We start from the raw sequence: 24,657 nt of genomic DNA, 5'->3' as shown, positions 1-24,657 counted from the left end.
CAAAGATTTTTACGATTTTTTTCAATGGAGAACATCTATAGCTATAGACCCCTTTTGCATCGATGTCACGCTAACGTCACGGCATTAGCTGGAGGCAAAACAAAAGGAAAACTGGAGACGGCCAATACAAACCAGCCCAGATTCGGCTACATAAGGAGTTTAAAATATCATGTTGTTGTGTTGTTTAGTGCCACAATTGCTATTGCCAAACAAAATCACGGATGACAGCTGTCGTTAAACACAATAAAACGAGCGAACTGAACAGAAACGATCATCAAAAATGCTTGCGTTTCCCTTCATAACACTTAAGATAAAAAAAGACTGTCTTTTGTTGGTGTGGATTATGATTTGGGTATGTGTCTAAAAATATCTCACGTACGCCCAAATCAGAAACTGGGGAACAAGGTTATTTTTCACATAGCGTTAGCTTTTGAACACAGGGTATCCTAGCTAACTTTGTTAGTTATACAACTAGCAGTTAACTATCGGCCAGAAACTAAACATGAAGGAAACTCATCTCTTTTTCTTTAGTTGTCACAAGTGCAAGTGTCACAGCCACTGTAGATGTATATGCTCGAAGTTTATCTTTACTATACACGCTTGGTTTCTCTGTCTGGTAGGTGTAGATGTCAGGGCCCGGTTGCATAAAGCACATTAAGTTTTTCCCTTAAGTATGACACTTAAGGGGTGATTTTCCTTTAGCAAAGACAATAGGAGAATAACTTAAGTAAAACTTAAGGTATACTTAAGGACACACTTAAGGGAAAATTACACTTAAGGTGCTTTATGCAACCGGGCCCAGGCCACTTAACTGGAGATAATCATGTCAGTTTGTCTCTGGATCTATTGAGTTAGCGCGTACAGGTCGACCAGGTTCCTGGCGTTAAACTGGTGTTAACTTTTTCAAAAACAATCGCTGTCCTAGACATGTTAAAATTGAATCAGATTTTTTTCTAGTCATTGTGAAAAAGCAAGCAAACAAAACGTGCTACCTAGCATTAGTAATGCGGTCAGGGGGATCTTTCTGCCTCCACCTAAGCTCCGCCCACAAAAACACAGTAAAACAGTGAAGGTGTCTATACATGAATTATTCTGTTGTGTTTTCATACTTCCCTCTTTTAACCAATCAATTATTAGTTGGTTATAAATTAGTTAAGCATAACATAATGCACTGCATTTCAGTTATTTTTCAAGTTGTTTAATACTGGGGTGGGGGGTCCATGGTTCTGTAAAAATGAAACCTTAATTGCAAGTAATGTTATGGACCCAAACATTTTTTTTATTGACAGCATCGGTAGCATGCTGTCGAGTCCCACAGGGAATTGTAAGAGCCTTACTGTATGTATTTTTGTTTATCATTACAAACTGCAGGACATGTCAAAATGCTGCTCTTTTCACAATACAGCACAAAATGCTCTTTCTCCAATAACATGAGCAACTAGATAGCTGATGAACTATAAAAAGGCATACATTTAAATAATGTTTTTGGCTGTTTACATGACATTTAGATGTAAAGTGCAGGGCTGTGTAAGCAGTACTTTGTTTCAGTCATTTAAGTACACAACATTAGAGAAAACTGCCACAGTGGCTCTTATCGTGCCTGGAATACTAACAAGCCAGATTAACTTTGCCATTAAGATAGTTTATTACTGCTAAAACCTTTGACTACATCAAGAACCAAGACAAATCTGGAACATGTCCAATCGGTGTTTGGGGGAGGGGATATACCACCCTGACCCTGAGAAATAAGGTTATGGCAATATTTACATTTACATTTAGTCATTTAGCTGACGCTTTTATCCAAAGCGACTTACAAATTAGGTAAACAATGGAAGCAATTGGAACAACATTAGGACAACAAAAAGCATAAGCTAAGTAAAACTGGTCTCATATAGCCTACCACAGTATTCAAAACTACGTTTTTTTATTTATTTTTTTAAGGATAGAAAAAGTAGAAAATAGATAGAAGTCAGAGCTAATCGGTCAGGTGCTCATGGAAGTGATGTGTTTTCAGCAGATTCTTAAAGATGGCTACAGAATCCACAAATGTGGAACAGATCAAGAGAAGGTACGTGTGAGTGATTTTTTTCTCTTTTTGGGATGGCACTACAAGACGTCGTTTGTTTGCAAAGCGTAGGGATCTAGTGGGTACATAAGTCTGTATTAGCGAGTGACGATAAGGGGGTGCCGAACCAGTGGTGGTCTTGTAGGCCAAGAGCAGAGCTTTGAATTTGATGCGAGCGACTATAGGCAGCCAATGTCTTAATGAAGAGAGGAGTGACGTGTGCTCTCTTCGGTTCATTGAAGACCGCTGCCGCTGTATTCTGGATCATCTGTAGAGGTTTGGTTGTGCAAGTTGGAAGTCCAGCCAGTAGCGCATTGCAATAGTCCAGTCTGGACAGGACAAGAGCCTGGACTAGGACTTGCGTAGCATGCTCGGACATTAAAGGTCTTTTTTTTCTAACGTTGTAGGGGATGAATCTACAGGACCGGGTGGTGCTGGCAACATGATCCGTGAAGTTTAGCTGATCATCGATTACCACTCCCAGGTTTCTGGCCGTTCTGAAAGGTGTGATGGTTGATGAGCCTAGTTGAATGGAGAGGTTGTGCTGAATCATTGGGTCGGCCGGGATTACAAGCAGTTCTGTTTTTGCAAGGTTCAGCTGCAGGTGATGGTCCTTCATCCAGAGCGAAATGTCACTCAGGCATGCTGAAATGCGTGCAGAAATTTCATCTAGTCCGGATGTCAATGTAGTTTACACAACTTATTTAGAATAATAGACCATGTCAAACTAAAGCATGAACTAAACTCAGAGCATTTCCTAAGATGATCTAGAACATCTGCAGTGCTCTCTTAAATGAAATACACATTTTTGAACAAAGCTCATGTTTTCTCGTGCTGTGTCACGTGTGTGTTGTGAAACGCTCTTACTTGTAAACAAACAGTAAACAGTGAACCATCAACACGTTTTCTTCCTTCTGTTCTTCAAATGTATATTTCTGCAAGCCCACGTCTCTGTGTCTGACAGGTAACGCGCATGTTGCGGTGTCTGACGAACAGGTCGCGCGGGTGCGCGCATATAGCGGGCATTTATCATTGCTGGCAAACAATATGACACATTTGCAGTTTTGATTGTATAGATATAGATTAATATCCACTTCATCCAATGCTCTTTGTGTTCTGCGTGTTCTTAAGTTTCGCGCTACGAGGAGTGAGTAATCCTGCTTCAGATGATTCAGATCGTGCTGCGAACTGAACAAATCATTTGAACTGATTCATTGGCCTATTCAAATGGTTTTGCCCATTGTTCAATTAATGCTTTCAAAAGAATCGACTCAAAAGAATCGATCACTCGGGAATGCCCGTAAAAAGAGACGACAACCTTGAAATAAACAACGCGTTTTAAAAAGCATGTTTTAAAATGAAGGAACGTCACGCAATGCAAGTTATGTAACGAAGTAAAAGTACAGATTTTCTATTAGAAATTTACTCAAGTAAGAGTAAAAGTACACACTTTTAATTTTACTTAAAAAGTACATATTTTCCAAAATGTTACTCAAGTAAATGAAACGAAGTAAATGTAAAGCGTTACTGCCCACCTCTGCAAGGCGGTAGTAAACAAAGCATGTTTCCTAGCAACGACACTGCGTTTAACTCAATAAGACAAGAATAATCAATAGTCAACACACTTACGTGCTTCTGTTGACTGCTGCTGCTAAACTGCTTCTACCACTGTCTGGACAGAGTGCACCATTTAAATACTTTACCTGGCATTGGACACGCCTTACAATATCCCACAATAAACCAGCGAAACCAGCACGAGACTAGACATGACTAGATATGAATAAATGTGCCACCCTCAAAGTGCAAAGGCTATAAAATATTTAAATGTTTCCTAATAAATAACACTGCTCTACACCTATATTCTTACGCTAGAAATAGATAACTGCTATTTGCATTTTGAAGAAAAGCATGTTGGCCAATCGGCCAAGAGCCATTCATTCATTCATTCTATTGGAATAGGTCTCATGTGCGGTCTAACTGGAGCATGGAAAAGAAAAAACAGACTTTATCAACATCTTAGCATGACCAAAAAGTGTTTTAAAGCATAATCAACACTAAAGTTCAAAATACACTAGACATTTTAGATTTAGTTCATATGGGGAGAGGTTTGACAGCATGCCAGGTGTCAAAGGGATAGTTCACACAAAAAATCTGTCATTATTTATTCATCCTCATGTCGCTTAAAAACTGTACATGACTCTTTCGTCTGTAGAATTACAAAAATATATATTTTGAGAAATGCGTCAATGATTTTGTCCATACAATGTAAGTCAACGGGGGCCAATGTTGTTTGGTTTCCAAGGTTCTTCAAAATATCTAAAAGAAATTAAATTACAGGTTTGGGATGACATGAGGGTGACAAAATGATAAAAGATTTTTTGTTTGGATGAACTATCCCATTTGGTGCAAATCTGAGCTTCACATGCAATGGGGTACTTTTATTACTGCAGTCGTACCTGTAACCGGTCTGATCAAATCCATGATGACTGAATCGGCACCCTTAGTGTACACTGTGATTTGCTCAGTCAGCGGGTGCTTGACAACCACCGACATTCGTTTTCTCGTGGAGTCGAACCCCAGCGTGTGCAGCAGCTCGAAGCTCAGTCTGCCCAAGTGAGGAAGCTCCACGGTCACCTGATCCGGCAAACGACCCACAAGGGCGCACTTGTATGCCCGGGCCGCGTACACAAGAGCAGCCTCGTCCGGCGACTCCGCCTCGTATCTGAGCTCGCACTCGTCTTTAGCCAAAGCCTTTGTTTTATCGTAGTTGGGTGGGACAGGACGGAAGGCATGCTGAAGGTCATGATCTGGAGGCTTCTCTTCGTTCAGCTTGGTGAGCGTGCTCTCGGCCGAGGGGGAGGACAGCATGCTAGAGCCCACTCTGTGGGAAGAGCGGTTGGTGGCCAGGCTTGAGGAACTGCTGCTGTTGGAGCCAGAGGTCAGGCGGCTCGGAGTGAAGCGTTTGATGAAGTCCTCTATGGTCTTCACTGGAGACTTCAGCTCGTAGCGACGCACCTTGATGAGATCAAGGAGAAGTTGTGAAAACATAAATCCTCCCAAATATTTCCACATGACAGGGGAGTTACTTCGATAAGTCAAATAACAGTTGTTTTAATACTGGAGCCAAATTGGAAGGTTGTTTTGCAATTTTCCATAAATGAAGACAAATATTTGATACCACCCATACAGTGCTTCCAAAAACATTTTGGAATCTGCATGTAGTCAATACTTTTTGCAAACACAGTGTGTCCTTTGCAGCATCACAAAACAGATAAAACACAACATGGCTAGCATAAAATTTAAGACACAAGTGATTTTGTTTCTCATCTATTTATATTAATGGCTTTATGCCGAGAACATTCCACGCGTCGCCACATTGACTTCTGGAGAAAAACCTTTGGTTATTCTGATGATAAGTTTCCACTGAAGTAAAAGTTTAGAAGACAGGTGACACATGTTTTCTTTAGAAGATCTGTCTTTGATGTGAATCATGCATGACACTTGGATAAGCAAGGACCAAACTGGTATTGTCAAAAATGGATTTAAACCATTTTTTCAGCCAGCCAAGTGGCGAGTAGTTCAGCATTACTTGTCTGTCAAAAAATTTGATATATATTCATTTTTAACACTTTCGACAAGTATAACATCACAGAACCAGAACTAAACTATTGCTGCCATTGAGAATTGGTCTGTACCAGTCTCAAGCTGCTTACCTTCTGTCTGGGCTGATTCGGCGAGGACACAACGACAGTGTTGCAGATAGTGAGAGCGATGAAGAAGTCAAAGACGTCACAGAGGTCAGGGGGAATCTGTCTAATGGACTGACTGTGAAAACGCATAAACTCCATCTGACTGCTGCACTCATTGACTTTATCCATAAGCTGAGGATCCGGAGTGATGTCCTTTTCCTGTTAGACCAATAAAATACATTTACCACCACAAATATCACTATAGGATTTAAATATTGTCTCAAATCTAACACATATTCTTACACAATATGAACATTTTTAGGGAATCTTGTCCTTGCAATAAAAGTTAATAGTGATCACATCTGCCAAACTTTAAGGCATAGTTCACCCCAAAATGAAAATTCTGTCATGAATTACTCACTATCTAGTAGGGATGTAACGGTATTGTAAATATGGAAGTATCGCGATAGCATTTTTTCCCGATACTATCGTGGTCGCATGTCGATAGATCTTCCAGGCAAAGTGTAGTTTTTTCAGCCGAATGGAGCGAGTTGAGGGAAGCGGGAACTACAATTCCCATCAACCCATGCGTGCCCATCATCCTCTGCGCTCTGCTGCCGCCCGCTACAGATTAAGTTGAGCGAAAATGGCGGATGCCGCTAGTGGCATAGAAACGGATTTACAAATTGTTGAAGCTAGGGCTGGGCGGAATGACGGAATATTCTGTTACAGCAGAATAAAATGTCAACCGTAATAGATTTTTCTATTCCATGTATTCCGCGGAATGTAAATAAGTAGGCGTGGTTAACTCGGCGCTCTCCAAATTAGGCGCTATTCTGAAAAAACTAATGAATTAATCCACCCGTAACAAATGAACGTATCAAACATTCTTTTGACCTTCTTTCAGTCTGTAGTTTAGTGATCCGCTCCAGTCCGGCGCGTTCTCTCTCACCCGCAGTGCTCGTGCAGGGATCTGCGCCAGCATTTAAAAAAGCTCATTCTCAACACGTATTTCAGAAGTCAGGTTGTTTTGAAAAGCTGTTAATAGTTTTATAAAGTTTAACTTCAGGCGAGCCAAGGTGAAACTTGCGTTGAAATGCGCGATGATGCTCGTGAGCGCTTTGATGTGACGCGCTTCTACCTCCACTTTTGGGAGACGCGTGAGGAGTCACCAGAGACTCGCAGTGCAAAAACAAGCCCGAGAATAAACAAACCTAAAGACAGAGAGTCGCAACACACTAAAAGTGCTCATCTAATAGAGGGTGAAGAGCGATAAAGACCTACAGTACAGACCCCATGAACACCAGTTTAGTCATATACTGTACTCTCACTGTTATACTGTTTGTGCATATTCATACTTTATTGTTATATATGTTGTCTATCTTCCTACTGTATACATATGATATAGCCAGAAGATCAATATGAATAAATAATACATCTGATTATCAGAACTTAATTTGATATCTTTAGTACATTTTCATAACTTACCTACATATTAACTATGGTGAGCATTTAAATGAACTGTAATAAATAAATTAGTTAAATCAATCTAAGAAAAATGAGGTATAAAATATAGAATTATAATGGGAGATTGTTTCATGAAATATATCATTACCTTGAAATAAAATTACCCATTCCTTGAAATAGATTTTTGGCCATTCTGCCCACCTCTAGTTGAAGCTAAAGCGAATTATAAATCGCATGTGTGGAAGCATTTCGGTTTTCCCGTAAGAAACGAGAAAAGGTGACGGACAGACAAAAAACAATATGCAGACACTGCCAGACTGCGGTGAAGTACAATTCGGGGAATACGACTAATATGAAATGCCATTTGTGACATCACCCCGAAAAGTTTCATGATGATACGAGGAGAAAAAAAAATAACAGTGAGTGAAGCAGTGAATGAGGCGAGTACCTGACTGGTTGTGAGTTGTTAAAAGTTGACAAACAACTCAAACTTTTTTCATTTTAATTGTTTCATGTTTCATGTTCTCAATTTTTATGTTATTAATTTTTATGCTATTATATTATTGTTCTTTGCACTTTAAAATTACCTAATCTAAAAATAATAAATGTGATCTTTGTTCAGTAATAGTTTAATAAACACTTATGCCACATTTTTCCAAGTCTTCATTTGTTTTGTTTTTTTTCCTGCACAAAATTCAATAAATATCGTATCGTAGTCTTCATATCGAGGTACTATCATATCGTGAAATGTTGATACCGTTACATCCCTACTATCTAGTTGTTCCAAACCTGCATACATTTCTTTGTTTTGGTTGATATTTGGAAAAATGTTAGTAACTAACATTTCTGAGGCATCATTGACTACCATAGTAGAATTGTTTTTTAAATGGTAGTCAAAGGTGTCCCAGAACTTTTTGCTCTCCTAAATTCCTCATAAGATCTGCTTTTGTGTTAAATAGAACAAAACAATATACAATTATTTTTCCTAATATGGTAGTCAATGATGCCCCAGAAATGTCAGTTGCTAACATTATTCCAAACATCTTTCTTTGTGTTCAGCAGAACAAAGAAATGTATACAGGGTTGGAGGAACTTGAGGGTGAGTAATTCATGACAGAATTTTCATTTTTGGGTGAAATATAAAGAGAATTCCCATATTACTGAATAAAGTCCTACACTTTAGCCTGTTCCTTAAGTTAGTAAATGGCTTTGGAAGAGGTTTTATACTTTTAGGAGCTTTGTGAGGAGGAGATTCTTCAGTTCCACTTTTGTTCATCACAAAATATGGGTTTGGATCAAAATAACGACAATTATATAGTTCCTAAGAAGGACAAGCATCCCATACAAAGCTGTTACTAACCATGGGACTGCTGAAGGCAGTGTGTTTGGACAGAATGCTGGCCCGTTTGGCTTCGGCTCGGCTCCCTGTGCGACGGTGAGATTTGGTGCTGTGTGTTCGCAATACCACTTTTCCGCTCTGGTGACTGGCGACGCTGTCCCTCCGTGGGAGAGTCCCACCATGAGATGTGCAATCCTCCTCCTCTGAATCCACCTCCTGGTACATAGCAAGCCTCCTCGCTGTGGGAGGTCAGATTAAAAAAAAACTCTGGGCCATATTTGGAGAACCCAATGTTTGGGTTTATTATTTGTAAAACATGCTCATTTACAGATGATTTGGGCACATTAGTATAGGACTGGGACTAGGTATCCTAACCGTTGGCATCATGTGAGTATTCCACTCCTGCCACAGTACAGCGTCGAAACACCATCTTGTTTTCTGTGAGTGTGCCGGTCTTATCAGAGAAGATATACTGCATCTGGCCCAGGTCTTCAGTGATGTTCAGAGCCCGGCATTGCAGGTGAGAGTCCGTCTCCTCATCATACAGCTCAGCGTCCTGATGAATAAAGTACACCTGGCATATCTTCACTATTTCAATGGAAACAAAGAGCGAGATTGGGATCAGGACCTGGAGAGAGAGAAAAAGTGTGTGAGAGATTTATTCCCATAGGGTCATTATTCATTCAGGGTCTAGGACCAAATGTTAATTTAATCTATAATATCTGGAAATCTAAATGGATTTGAATCTAAAGCCAGACACAGTGTTACATTCATACTTGCTTCACCTGGAACACTATAATCATGGTGAGGAACAGATAAATGGCCGAAACCACTGGAGATAAATCTGTTCCTTCCGGACTCAGGACGTCAAAGACGGGCCTCTTATCTCCATACTGAAACATCCAAAGACCATGACCTGGAGAGGTTTTTGAGAGAGGGAGTAAGGGAATGATAATTCAAGTGACACTGAAGATGAAAGGACTGCAAAAAATGCTCAGGGAAACCAAAACTATTAAACCACTGCTTCCTCTAGAATTCTTTCTCATATCAGATACAATCATAAAACACAATGAAATACATTCCATTGAGACAAGACAACGTTCAATGACTTTCAATAGTAAAGGACTACACATCTTAAGCATGGATTCCTATTTGTTGTGCTAGTCATCGATTTACGTATGGTAAAAACAGGTTTAATCAATCTGCAGAAAAAAATGCAGCTACAGGAGAACGGCTTTTAATGCTTGAAATATCAAACTGTTGTATATTTTGTATATTCAGTGTATATCCGGTTTCTTGTAACTCCCAAGCTCTTGTAGGCACCAACACACACACGCGCGCACACGCACGCACACACATTTACGATGTAACACCTTTGTAATTTATGTGAAATTATGTGAAGACAAAAAATAATAAAAATCCAAACTGTTACACTGTGTCTTCACTGAACGCAACAAGACATGACAAACGGCTTGTTCTTAATGGGTTTGTCGTGTCGCTTCACGCCGCATCCAGTGTGGACAAAATGTCAAATTAAAATGGGTTCTAATGCATTCTACTGTCTTTTGTCATGCCGCGTCGCGTCCGGTGTAGACACAGTGTAATATTTAAGCATCTTTTGTCACCCTTTGCTTAAATTTCTTTTAAAGAGTACATTCCTCGAGATCATAAAAAATACATTTCATGAAGTGTATAATTTTGCCGTGTTTGAATGTAAGCAATCTGCCAAATTGTAAATCCGAAGGTGAACGAATAACAAAGTTATTAGCTTATAAAAAGTAATCGACTCTGAATCACTTGAACAAGTCATGACCTGTCCGAATCTTTAACCACAATGTATCTACGTCACTAGAAATAATCCCCGCCTAGGACTGACTGCGAAAACTTAACTCTCTCCTCCCCAAACACTGTACTAGCTCGTTCGTGACGTGTGCATCATGTCTAAGAGAAGCTGTGTTCTATGTAGTGAAACTAAGTCAGTCTTATTTTCACTACCAAAGGAAGAACTTCTGAGGAAAAAATGGTTACTATTTATTTTTCAAACGACACCAAAGGAGTATAAACCGAACGTTTTACTTTGCGCGCGTCATTTTACCGAAGATTGCTTCATCAATCTTGGCGCCTTTACTGCAGGATACATTAAACGTCTTTCCTTAAAAGATGTTGCAATACCAACTTTATTTGGACCTGTAAGCTCCACCGAATCACAACCTGTAAGTGTGACTCTTTATTTTTGTCTTTACTTAAAATTAAATGTGTGTGACGTTATCTCATGTCTGTGTTTAGCTAACATTACCGTTATTTTTGGGGTTGTTACTGTTTGTTTACCTAACGTTAGCTATAAACTCGTTGCGCTAATGTAAGTGTTCAACCATATTAACTCGCAAAGTCTTTATTTCAAGAACTGCGTGGTGTACTATAGTTATAATAACATCTGAAGATACGAACACCGTACACTGTATGCCGTGATAACTAACTGTTACAAGAGAAGTGTCTAAAACAGTCCTTTTTCTTACTGGCATCTGTATAAGGATTAAAGAATGATTCGTCAGACTCAGGCTCGAACTGGTAAGGTAAAATCGACGCCATCTCTCTCTATACACTGTTCATATCCAACCACCTGCAAACCGTAATACAGTAGTAATGATAGGCGGTCCATTTGCGACACATGCTGAACGCGTTTGACCATTCACAGCAGACTAGACCATTTGACCAATCACAGCAGACTAGACCATTTGACCAATCACAGCAGACTAGACCATCTGACCAATCACAGCAGACTACACTATCTGACCAATCAGATCAGACTACGCTGGCGGAAAGGCGGTGATTACACAGATGAATCGCGGAACGAATCATTTGAGAGTCAGTCAAGAAGTAAGGTAATAAAAACTGCTTATTATTACGAAATAATAGTATTTTTACATCATGTATATACATAAACTTGTTGTTGGACACTCCATAAACCAAAATAAGCCCTTAAAAATATTGAGGAATGTACTCTTTAAAAAAGTACTTTTATCAACCAGCTTCTTTTGGGCACACTGTGATACTTTTCAATTGTATTAACAAGTATTGTATTGTATTTAAATAGTAAATTGTAAAAAGCCGTCTTGTCATTTTACGTACCAATGGCTGAAAAGAGGCACATGACCAGCAGTATTATGACACACCAGAACACATCTACATTCATCTGCCGCTCCAGTTTGCTTCGTTTGTAACGCGGCCCATTGTTGTTCAGCATAGCTTTTGTCTCATGACCTGAAAATCAACAAAGTAGAACTCACTTTTTGAATAATGAAGGATAATAATCGTGAAAATTACATGTATGCAGCCGTTTTTAATTTTTAAAAGCAACAAGGCAATCAGGCTTACTTTAAATGATTTATTATGTGCATTCTATTGGAATCTAACCCATGACTTTGGCATTGCTAGCGCCATGATCCTGTCCCGTTGCTAACATTTAAAGATGTACAGTATCTCACAGAAGTGAGTACACCCCTCACATCTTTTCATGTGACAACACTGAAGAAACGACACTTTGCTACAGTGTAAAGTAGTGAGTGTACAGCGTGTATAACAGTGTAAATTTGCTGTCCCCTCAAAATAACTCAACACACAGCCAATAATGTCTAAACCGCTGGCAACAAAAGTGAGTACACCCCCCTAAGTGAAAATGTCCAAATTGGGCCCAAAGTGTCAATATTTTGTGTTGCCACCATTATTTTCCAGCACTGCCTTAACCCTCTCGGGCATGGAGTTCACCAGAGCTTCACAGGTTGCCAATGGAGTCTTCTTCCATTCCTCCATGACGACATCACGGAGCTGGGGGATGTTAGAGACCTTGCACTCCTCCACCTTCCGTTTGAGGATGCCCCACAGATGCTCAATAGGGTTTAGGTCTGTAGACATGCTTGGCCAGTCCATCACCTTTACCCTCAGCTTCTTTTGGGGTCGTTATCATGTTGGAATACTGCACCGCCCAGTCTCCGAAGGGAGGGGATCATGCTCTGCTTCAGTATGTCACAGTACACATTGGCATTCATGGTTCCGTCAGTGAACTGTAGCTCCCCAGTGCTAGCAGCACTCATGCAGCCCCAGACCATGACACTGCCACCAACATGCTTGACTGTAGGCAAAACACACTTGTCTTTGTACTCCTCACCCGGTTGCCGCCACACACGCTTGACACCGTCTGAACCAAATAAGTTTATCTTGGTCTCATCAGACCACAGGACATGGTTCCAGTAATCCATGTCCTTAGTCTGCTTGTCTTAGGCAAACTGTTTGCGGGCTTTCTTGTGCATCATCTTTAGAAGAGGCTTCCTTCGGGGATGACAACCATGCAGACCAATTTGAAGCAGTGTGCGGCGTATGGTCTGAGCACTGACAGGCTGACCCCCCACCCCTTCAACCTCTGCAGCAATGCTGGCAGCACTCATATGTCTATTTTCCAAAGGCAACCTATGGATATGACGCTGTGCACGTGCACTCAACTTCTGGTCGACCATGGCGAGACCTGTTCTGAGTGGAACCTGTCCTGTTAATCCGCTGTATGGTCTTGGCCACCGTGCTGCAGCTCAGTTTCAGGGTCTTGGCAATCATCTTATAGCCTAAGCCATCTTTATGTAGAGCAACAATTCTTTTTTCAGATCCTCAGAGAGTTCTTTGCCATGAGGTGCCATGTTGAACTTCCAGTGACCAGTATGAGAGAGTGAGAGCGATAACACCAAATTTAACACACCTGCTCCCCATTCACACCTGAGACCTTGTAACACTAAAGAATCACATGACACCAGGGAGGGAAAATGGCTAATTGGGCCCAATTTTGACATTTTCACTTAGACATTAATGGCTGTGTGTTGAGCTATTTTGAGGGGACAGCAAATTTACACAGTTATACAAGCTGTACAACTCACTACTTTACATTGTAGCAAAGTTTCATTTCTTCAGTGCTGTCACATGAAAAGATATAATAAAATATTTACAAAAACGTGAGGGGTGTACTCACTTCTGTGAGATACTGTATAAAATTGTGCATAATCGCACCACAAACTAGAACGGGCACCAGCATTCCCAAACAGAACTGTAAATACAGTTGGGATGCTCAAGCAAACGGAGCAGAGCTGATGTTATTAGTATAGTATTTAGTCAACATCAGTATAAGAATACAGACAAAATAAAACTAAACGTTGCAATGTTTATTTAGTTCTTGTATTTATTTGTTTATTTTTGTTGAATGACTGAGAATTGATGTTTGAAGTCCTGACTTGTATAGAGAGCAGCACACCTGCATAGATGATGATTCCCACAGCCTCCTCCGTGTTGCGGATGGTGCAGCCCCTGAGCAGCAGATTGTCTTTGTACAGCCCATCTCTCCTCCCACTGCAATGGATTCTGTCACACACACAGCACAGCCTCATTCATCACACTTGTAATACAACAAATCAATAAGGACCAGACATAATCTGGCTTCAATCTGAATTTCTCCATCCCCATTTGCTACAACTACGTAAGATTCATTTTAGGACGGAAGTTAGCAACGCTGACTCTTAAGATCGTGTCACAGATACTGTAGAGGGAGATCAAACAAAACTCTTGTGTTCCTTGTTGTTGACCACATCAGTCCATCACAGCTGACGGTCTGCAGGGTTCCCCAGGGCTACTCTTTCTCAGCACAAAATCAATAGCAAAGCCAAGACCTCACTAAAACGGCTCTGTGCAGGTAAAGCCCTGAGGCCAACTCAACTTTCATTCAGTCAATGCAGCACTTTTGCTAAAACCTCAAAGATCTGTCATAAAATGACTGTAGCAAAGATTCTCATGGCAAATGAGTTTGGGGGTGATTTTAATTCAACAAAACCCCAGATCTGAATGGGGTGTGTAAACACCAGGGAGATTCAAGCCCAGTTGCTAGAGTTCTTGGTAAAAAAGGAGGCAAATGCAAATTGATCTCGGATTGAAAGTGCCGTGAATGTTAAAGACCTGGTGGAAGCCTTGTAATCTTTTAATGCAAACTCTAATTCCTGTTCTTAATTCAGGATTAGATGTGTTGGTTAAAAAGATATTCTCTGAACATTTCCTGTGATTATAATCCAATATGGCACCTATAGAAAGGGTATGGTGCCCTCCGCTTTTCAAGAAGTGGACTAGGGGTAAAAATGCACACATACAATCAAATAAAGTCAGATTTACTGTAGTGTATAAAATATAAATTATAAAATAAAAGTCATTTTGCTGAATTAAATTATTCACATTAGATTATTAGCAAGTTTTTATGCAATGTTAGAAATATGCAGTAGTAAGGCCAGTGGTGGAAGTAATTTTATGCAGATTGACCTGGGTTCAATTCCCATGCTGAAATAAACATAAATATTTAATAAATTGCATCTTTAAAATTGCATCTCTTTGCCAGAGGATATATCAACAAGAGCGGCATCTCATTTGGTTCAATTTCAGTTTTGATTTCACTTAAAGGAATAATTCACCCACAGACAAATAACTTTCTATTAAAATGCCATCATGTCATCTTCGTATATGGGACTCTGAAAAGCACCCACATTCATTATTAAAGTAATCCAAAAGACTCTAGAGTGGGTTCATATTTGTCTTCTGAAGCAAAACAATTATTGTTTTGAGCATATTTAGCGATACTAAACCAAAACAAGCATATCCAAGAGCTACATTTAATTAAAGCAACACACTAGCTTGTCTCCATCACCCTATTTTTATGCACACTTTAAAGTATCGCATCAGAAAAACATGATGGAAACACCTGATTTTGGTAAAAAAAACACCCAATTCGCAAAAAAATGTTTTTTACGCTCGCTTGAGTTCAGAATCAGAAGGAGCTTTATTACCAAGTATGTTTACACACACAAGGAATTTACTTGGCGACAGGAGCTTAGTGCAGAAGAAAGTGTACACATGGTGCAAACAATAACATAGATGAAATATACATGAGAATGAGAAAAAAATGAGAATTAAATAATAACAATAATGCACTATATACAAAAAGTGAAAAACTATAGACAACAAACAACATATAATTGTTTAAATTAATGTGCAGATGTGTTATTTACACAACGTATTGTTTCTAAGTTGTGCAGTGTAGTTGGTTTTTAACTTGTGCGAAAAAGAGTTTGCACATTTGCTAAATAAACTCTGACGTAACGAATAATTCCATGCGACTCAGAACTGCAAACTCGGAAGAGATGATAAAGGTAACAGCCATACTGCAGGGATGGGTTGGATTGGTTGTCAGGTGCGGCGTGATGGGCCTGGGGGCTCCTCCCCATAAGACTCTTTTTTTATTTATTTTAACATGTAAATTATTCATTCTGGCACACTCCGACAAGAAAAAAGACAATATTTGCGTCAATTAAAAAAAACTGTCATTCCAGCCACAATTTGCTGGTCAAAATGTATTTCTTCAGTCTTTTGGTCTGCACAAGTTTTTCAAGTGTACCACAACATGACAACATGAGCAGCAGCTAATCACATGACGTATGACCTAGGTGAAGCTCACACACAAATGAGACTCGTGCTGCTAGCATAATGGTTTAATTTTGAGCTACAGGAAAAAGAAGTGAAAAATATGGATTTTGGTCAAATTTGAGATTTTCATAAAAATAAGTACATTGCCCTCGTCTCGCGATCCCAATGCTCAAAGTCATAATTAAACATCTAAAATGATGAATATCAATTGCACCCAAGTGCTTTACTCACTTAGAAGGGCAGAGCTCTAGAAGTGGAAGTTCGAAAGGAGATTGGCAACTGTCTCTCATAACATAGCAGAGCTGAATAATAAATATCACCGCCATTTTCTCTTTATCCGAGATGATACTTTGCATTTAAATATGGCACCCGAGGACTTACATTTTATAAATCACCAAGGACCCCCCCCACCCCCTCCGGGTAAAAACTCTTCGGATCTATACGACTCACAAGAATGGCATATTTGGATTCAAAAAGGCAAAATTCGTCAAAAAACGGCGAGTCCCCACGAATGTCTTCACAGTTTCTGGGTCTTGTTTTATTTGCTGTCGTTTACTAGGTTACCAACACAACCATCATCAACTTGAACTTGCAAACTTTGAAAAGATTCGCTTCACGTTTAAATGGAGACCCAGCCATTGATAACTCTGAATCCCACTGGTTTAAAAAAGATGAAATTATTTATTTGTGTTCAACTTCAAGTTGCAGTTCACCCAAAAATAAAAAAATCTGTCATCATTTACTCACCCTCTTGTCATTTCACACCTGTGTGACTTTCTTCCGCAGAAGACAAAAGAAGATATTTTTAAGAATGTTGTTAACCAGCACCCATTCACTTGCATTGGTTTTGTGTTCAAACAATAGCAGAGAGGGTGTCGGCTATTCAGTTACCAGACTTTTTTTAAATATCTTTTTTTTGTGTTCTGCAGAAGAAAGAAAGTCATACAGGTTTGAAATGACAGGAGGGTGAGTAAATTATAAGAGAATTTTCATTTTTGGGTGAACTATTCCTTTAATTTACCTTAAAACAGATATCTTTGCTTTGATATATTTTTCTGCGACTACTTCACTCCATGCGAATACAGTGTCAGTAATATTTTCCATATGTCTTCTATCAGTTCTGAAGTAATATTTACCTCCGAGCGACTGCAAAAACACTGTCAAGAACGCCGTCAAGGTAACAGTAATCTCCTCTTTGATAGCTTTCACTACACACATTTGCCAGCTGGGCTAATAACTTAATGTAATAAGCCACTGTTTCAACAAGACTGAGTCCCTGGCCCTCATCACGCAGTATGTTTTCCCTTTTGCTCCTGTAAGCCACTCTGTGGTAACTTGGCAAAAAACGCTGGCAGCACACCAAGAGCCTCTGTTCTCCATCACCCGGGAAATAAATGTCATAATTTTTCTGTTTTGTGTCAGCTGACTCGCTGGCCCTACTGTCATTACCATCTAAACACCAGACATACACTTCAACCTAGACAAGGCTGACTGGACTCAAATTCGACTACTGTGCGTAAGTTGTAGAACTACATTACCGCATTTAGCAGACGCTTTATCCAAAGCGATTTACAATGTTTGTACTCTGTACATTTTCAGTACGTACATTCAAACTCCTGACCTATGTTGGTGGAAATGCTCGACCAGTTAAGATCCTGGAACTACTGTTGCAGCCATCCTGTCACAAATACTATGCTAATCCTGTGCTTTAGTCACAATTTAAGACATTAAATCCATACCTTAAAAGTTCAGAACTTAAAAAATGAAAGGCGATACAAAATAGTGTAAACATTGCAACAAAGGGGTCAAAGTTTGAGAGGTCAAGGCCCTGATGCTAGTCGTAAATATATCACATGGATGCAAAAAGCATATTTTTCCATTGACAGCTCCTTAAAAGTAAATATTTTTTTAATTCTGCAGAGATTGTATAAATTGCAAATAAATATACTTATTTTTACTCTCTTTTTGCATCATGGTAATCATTATAAATCATCAGGCTTCCAATGTCGTGTTGCCAGTACACTGCAAGTGTGTCTTCTCAGCTCCACTCACTGTCTAACACAAACTTGGCTGCTGTTATTTATTATCATCATTCTAGTTGATGATGACAAATTTGCCAATATGATCGAATGATTAAAAAACTATTGCTTTGACAGAAATAACTTACTGGGCAAATTTCAATTAAATTAAACAGGACTACTCCATCTGACCTTGAAGGTTCCCAATAAAAATGTAAAGCGATAGTTCAGCCAAAAATAAAAATTATTTTATTATTCGCTGACCCTTGTGTCATTCCAAACAGCTATGATTTTATTTCTTCTACAACACAAAAAAGATATTTTGACCAACACAAGTAACCAAACAACTCTGGCACCCATTGACTTCCATTGTATAAACACAAAACCACCGAGACATTTCTCAAAATGTCATATTTTGTGTTCTTCAGAAAAAAGTGTCATATACTGTATATGTTTTGAACAACATGAGGGTGAATAATGATGACAGATTCTTTTATTTTGGGGTGAACCATGCCTTTAGGGGCAACATTTCCATGACATTTAGATTTTTCTTTCAATAATTAGATGGGTTAAAAAAATTATAATAATAAATGACTGCATTGCACTTACATGTATCCTCGAAATCTGTTGAGGTCGTTGTTGGGCTTCTCACATTCAATAACACTGTTGTATTTTAAGGGATCAAACTCGCAGTCCTGCAACAAACACAAAAATATGACCATTTGTGATTTGTGTTTTGCTCTCATGCTCATGAGTTAAAGATTACATGAATTATTAATGGATGGTTTCCCAAACATGAAAAATTCTACTCACTCTGTCACCAAACTAAAATGTTAGTCTGCTTCTCAAAAAAGCTTTAGACAACTTGGAATAGTCCATACAGTTGTACAGACTTTCATGTTTTGATTTTGATAGACACTGGGTAACATCCACTTTTATTCAATGAAAAAAGCACTTAGTTCTTGTTTTATTAATTCTTTTGTGTTTAATTTTTTTGTGTGTTTAACATTAATTCGATTGTTTTCATTCTTATTTTGGGGTGAATTGTGTCCTTAAATTCAGTTGTCAGAATTCAGGGTGAGAGGAACTGAAGCAAATGAATATTTGACTTTGGCAACTGGTGTGAAATGACGCTTCTCTTCATGGGCAAACGCAGACCAGCTGAATACATACACAAAAAGCAGCACCATCACATTAACAATTCTGGACACCAAGGTGCTTCTATTTAGTTCTTTACCCACCCTGTGGGCTTTCACAGCAATACTCTGCATTACTAAGAACTCACCAGGTCGATGAAGCTGCGCACCACCTGCCTCTGTTTAAGGTTGGTCTCTCCATCCAGCGTGGCCGTCTCGATGTGACACAGGCGGTCCGGGTCACTGGAGCTGAGCAGCAGAACGTCAGCAGGAAGAATCTCATTGCAGCGCAGACGGATGAAATCTCCAACCCGAACCTCCTTCCAGTATTTCTCCACATACTTCTTTTCATTCCTACAGAGGGCACAAAAACAATTAGAACCATAGTGATAATACTACATGGTATTCTATAAACATAATACTAAATGGGTACTGTCGTTGTTCGGCTACCAACATTCTTCAAATGATTTTCTTTTGTGTTCTGGAATTTGAGAATGGGCCTTTATAATTTTACAAGTGGCTTTTTTCTCACAACTCTATTTTTCTATTGCCACATTCACTATTCATATTTCATAAGCACCAAACAAACTACACATAGAACTAAACAATAAATAGAACACATTTGGGGTGTGTTCACAACTGGGAGGGTAGTGTAGTGTTCATAGAGCTGGCTTAACATGACAGGAAACGTGAAGGCGACTTCAGGAGGACAAAAAATAATATTACATGGCTTTAGCAAACACGGCTGCAGAGAGGCTGGGACTCTTAAGGCGTCTGGGAAACAAACCTTCCCTCTGTTTCTTTTCCCGCCCTTCCACAAGGGTGCTCTTTTTACTGCCACGCGGGAAAGTAAAGCGTCCTCTTCGAGAGGCGACTACAAACTAGAGGAAGAACAAATTCACCATGGTTTAAAGGGGGTGGAGAATGTGGTGGTTTACCACAAGGTTGAAAAGGGATGTTTGAGTCACCTGTTGGCAGTCTGAAAAGAAGTGACAGAATATAGAACCTCTGGGCAGACAAAGCTGGTTCATACTTATGTTTCAAGTCAATAGAGATTCGATTTTCTATCCACAAACTATAATTGACAGTACATATATAAAACCATATTTACTTTTCTTCAATGCATATTTTTTCATAATAACAATTGTTATTTTCATAAGACAAATATTGAAAAATAATTGAAGAACTCTGACTGAAAAGAAGTAGAAATAATAAATATAACTAAACAAATGTCACTTAATTGACCCTTTTCGCTTTTGTACTCATCTCACAAAAGTCTAAGATGTGGCATAATTGTTAGAGACTCGGACTTGTAACCCAAACGTTGCCGGTTCGAGCCTCAGTACCAGCAGGGATTGTAGGTGGGGGGAGTGAATGATCAGCGCTCTCCTCCACCTTCAATACCACGGCTTAGGTGAGACCCTTGAGCAAGGCACCGATCCCCCCAACTTAGGGATGGGCGATATGGCCCTAAAACTCTATCACGATTGTAGAGAATCTAGCATAAGCCAAATGGTCGGAGTCATTGAAAGAAGAGCCATCAACCCCCACTCCCTTTTGTCCTGGTTTCTTTTGCTATCATCATCAAAAGACCATAGCAAAAACCTGGCTCCAGGGGTCTGGTTTTAGAGTTTTGATAACGTTTTGTCTCTCTGTTGGATATTTACGACCCCTATGCTTCAAAGCATTGGTGAGAAGTCTCTGTCTCATCTCTAACTTAACATCTGAGGCTAACCAGAGAAATGTCCCTGACAATAGGAACTTATGTGATTAAACTGTCCTTTTCTATACATATATCTAACCATCTAGGTTGTGTGTTGGCGCTCGTGCCATTTTAAATAGTCTGTCACAGTTAGATATACAAGTTTAATTCAGGCTTTGTTTGTATGCGTTCCATCTGAATGAATCATGACTTGTTATAATTCAAACCTGTCCATTTTTGATATCTAAATATTTGTCTTTACAATTCCTCCTTGTATATATACATTGTGTGACCATAGAACACTTTCTTTTCATTATGTTATAATTGGGAATGACATTTTGTAAAGTTGCCAGGAGGTCATAAAGATGCAAATTAGCTGTTGAGTGGACAAAGAACCTCTTCCCTGCTCAACTCTGATTGGTCGATTCAAACTCAGGTGGGCATGCCCTCTCATGAGGTTAAATATCGAGCCTGCCCTGAAAACCTCCTCTTGTCTTGCTGTCCTCTCTTCTCTTCCGGCTTCGTGCCTTCCTCTGGTCTCTTCGGAGACTGCCCTCCCCCCCCCCCCCGGGGAAAGGGATGGAACAATGGACTTCTACTGCCACTTGGTTAAGCCATGCGGGCCGATCACGAGGCCCGCAACGTTCGGCAGGACTTGCCTTCTGAAACCTTTTGAACAATTCCATCTCTACACGCGCATACGGATATCGGTCCAGCACAGAGCTTGCAAGTATCCGTTTCTATTTATAGAATAGCTGCGTTAAGTCTGTGCCTCTTTGTTAAAGATGATTTTTATTGGTGTTCAGAAATCGCTGCCATGCCCCCCCCCTCTCTCTCTCTCTCCGCGCTTCCAAGCGCATTTGTGTTTCATGTATTTGTTTGTTTTAATGCGATTGTCATTGTTTTTGTTATCATGTAGAGTAGCGTTTTTAATAAACAACCATATATATTCATTTGTGATGGGTTTTCTGTATTCACGCTCACAGACTTGGTCCCTTTTACTGTGTTTCGATTTACGCTACCTTTGCTCTAAATCCTGTTTGGTAAAGTCACGTTACTTATGGCCATGAGATAATGTAAAGTATATAATATCATTGAGGCATTTGCTGGACGAATGCATACAAGTATTGTTATGCTTTATATTACTAATCAGAGACCGTAAAATATTTATATTTGATCACTAAACTAAACTAAACTAATTCCTTGACTGAAATTGATGTTTTAAATAACTCATTTCATGGATATGATCTTGAAAGATCTGGTGGAGAACCATATTTGGTGAGCTTTGCTCATCAATATAATAACGTTAGCTAAAACCGCTACACGATAATTCCTGGTATTTGTTGCGATAACGATAAAAATGACGGAACATCCATAACGCCATCCACCACTGTTTTTTGCATCAAGTGATAGTAGCTGCATGTAGTCTAGACCCTCAGAAAAATAAATATTATCAAAAAGTAAAACTTACCCCAAATCGAACAGCTCCTAAAATATACCTACAGTATTTTTGTAAATATAAAATATAATAGTGAGATTCGACTTCAAAAGTTTGTAGTAAAGAAAAGTTAAATGAACTAAAGCTCAATAAACACATCATGTCATACCTAAAACTGTATATATTCTATTGTTGGGTGGAAACGATCGATCGCATCACGCTGTCAATCACTCTCTCTTGAACTGTGTGAACCTTCTCTTCTCATGGCAACATACACTGAATCTGTCTATGACTCGCGCTACAGAAAGAGAACAGAAAAATGCGGATAAAAGAAATCTAATTAAATAATCCATGCTTTTATACGCTCATAAACGTATTTAAAATAACGTAATACAAACTCGCATTTTGTGCTGTATGTAAACAGGCAGCAGTGCTGTGCACGCTGTGTCGCTATGAAAGCACATGTGGGCGAGAGCTGCGCATAGGACGCTCCGTTCATCCTGTATATAACAGGCAAGAAATTGTGCACGCGCGCATAACATCTAACGAATGTTTAAACAAATACTTTTAGCCAAACGAAATGTTGCGGTGTAACGTATTATGACTATCAACGAATACTTAAAGGAATTAAATAAAACGAAAGTGAAACTAAACATTAACTCGGATGCATCTACAGTGCCAACCTAAACGAGATTTAGAGCTCGTCTTTTAGTGCAAACTCTTTCTCAGCTTCACGTCCGCCCTCCACTACACCCGTTTTCGCTTCACATATGAGTTGTGACTGGGTCTCACAAAGAAATACGTCATCAACTAGAATTTATCGTTTATATCGCGGGAAGACTAATTCCTATCGTGTGGGGAATTTCTACCGGTATATCGCAAACGATATAATATCGCAAAATTGTCTTTATCTTGGGTCTATAGTATTACAAGAAGTGGGTTGGTTCATTTTAGCTGCAACTTCAATAAAAAGTTTAAAAATCTTATAAATGAATTCTACTCTAAAGATTTATATGTATCACCACATTTTTGTGTTAGTAAAGAACTGAATCAGATAATCACATATATAGGTTGATTTATTCATTTTTTATATTTTAAAAACAAGTAGAAGTTGTGTTGAATGTCATTTTACCCAAGTGAAATTACCATAGTTTTAACGTAAGGACAAGCAATCAGGTTGAATGGAATTTTACGTTTGTTTTACACAGAGTGAACGACTTGTACATGAGTTTAGCATGTGTCAGAGTTTAGCATCACTGTTAGCATACATACCCCAAGTAGACGGAGCAACGAGAGATGAACTACAGTGCAATAAAATATCTCTGATAAATCTCTGTTTATTGCACAAAACTATCACTGTATAAAATCTCTGTTTATTGCACAAAACTATCACTGTATAAAAGTCTCCAATGCAGAATGGAACAGACTCGCTCATGCGCATCCTGGACACAGAATGATGCGCTTAATACATTCGCTTCTACGTTATTTACAGTCATGCGCATTGGATGCAGAATGATGCGCTTAATGCACCTGCTTCACCCATGAGCATCCCGTTAATTTATCGCGATACCACGAAATCCTATTGAAATCTAGCTCCCTGCGATATGCAATGTGTCGATATTTTTTTTAATGTGTAGCTTGTCCGTGAAGCACGGCTCTGGGATCAGTAGGAAATGCTGCTCGATCTAAAAGCAGTGCGAGTTTGAGTCGCTTATAATGTGCATTTGAAAAAGCAACACCCGTCAAACATGATCATTATAAATATACTTTATTATCATGAAAATACCTGATGAGGCTTGAGTAACAGTGATAAAAAGATGTCCATAGGCATTTCCTAGATTCTAGAACATGTTATGGTCTTCTACTGCAGTGCGTATTTGGAGTTTCCGCACGAGCGCGCCCTCTGGCTTTCGGGTGCAGCAGCATTTTCCCATACTTCACTCAAAAGCTGAGCATAAATCACGTGATATTTATCGTCGGTTTATCGCGACAGCCCTAATCCCTACATTAAACACCATGCAACTATAGGCTATACAAACTATAAGCAAAGCCTTGCCATCACATCCGGGAAATAAGTAAATTTGAGTAAATTCACAGGCTTAATTATCCCGTGCGAATGCGCCACATGAAATACAGATGTGGGGAGGTCATTTCTAAATCACACGAGGTCCCCAGATAATACTAATCCTGTGCGAATAGGGCTAATGTGTAACCTAACGTTACGTGTCTAATCAATTTCACAGAAGGCTCCAACTAAGTTTACTACGCAAACTGCTATCCAATCATAGCAGTGGGCATTAACTTCC

The 24,657-nt window shown here is 39.3% G+C and overlaps 1 protein-coding gene across 1 annotated transcript in view; it reads right to left on the bottom strand.

The window, feature by feature from the left end:
* atp10a (ATPase phospholipid transporting 10A) overlaps positions 1 to 24,657 on the bottom strand; it is an 88,920-nt gene that overhangs the window by 39,719 nt on the left and 24,544 nt on the right. The window contains exons 2-10 of the mRNA XM_057338212.1: positions 19,361 to 19,565; positions 18,685 to 18,770; positions 13,851 to 13,957; positions 11,690 to 11,821; positions 9,346 to 9,476; positions 8,936 to 9,188; positions 8,582 to 8,799; positions 5,779 to 5,973; positions 4,522 to 5,080 (exon numbers count right to left, since the gene is read on the bottom strand). Coding sequence (XP_057194195.1) covers positions 4,522 to 5,080; positions 5,779 to 5,973; positions 8,582 to 8,799; positions 8,936 to 9,188; positions 9,346 to 9,476; positions 11,690 to 11,821; positions 13,851 to 13,957; positions 18,685 to 18,770; positions 19,361 to 19,565 — 1,886 coding nt within the window. The remainder of the gene's footprint in view (positions 1 to 4,521; positions 5,081 to 5,778; positions 5,974 to 8,581; positions 8,800 to 8,935; positions 9,189 to 9,345; positions 9,477 to 11,689; positions 11,822 to 13,850; positions 13,958 to 18,684; positions 18,771 to 19,360; positions 19,566 to 24,657) is intronic.

Source organism: Triplophysa rosa, linkage group LG7 (genome assembly GCF_024868665.1).
Source record: "Triplophysa rosa linkage group LG7, Trosa_1v2, whole genome shotgun sequence".
Taxonomy (NCBI): domain Eukaryota; kingdom Metazoa; phylum Chordata; class Actinopteri; order Cypriniformes; family Nemacheilidae; genus Triplophysa; species Triplophysa rosa.
This window is presented reverse-complemented; position numbering and strand designations above follow the sequence as displayed.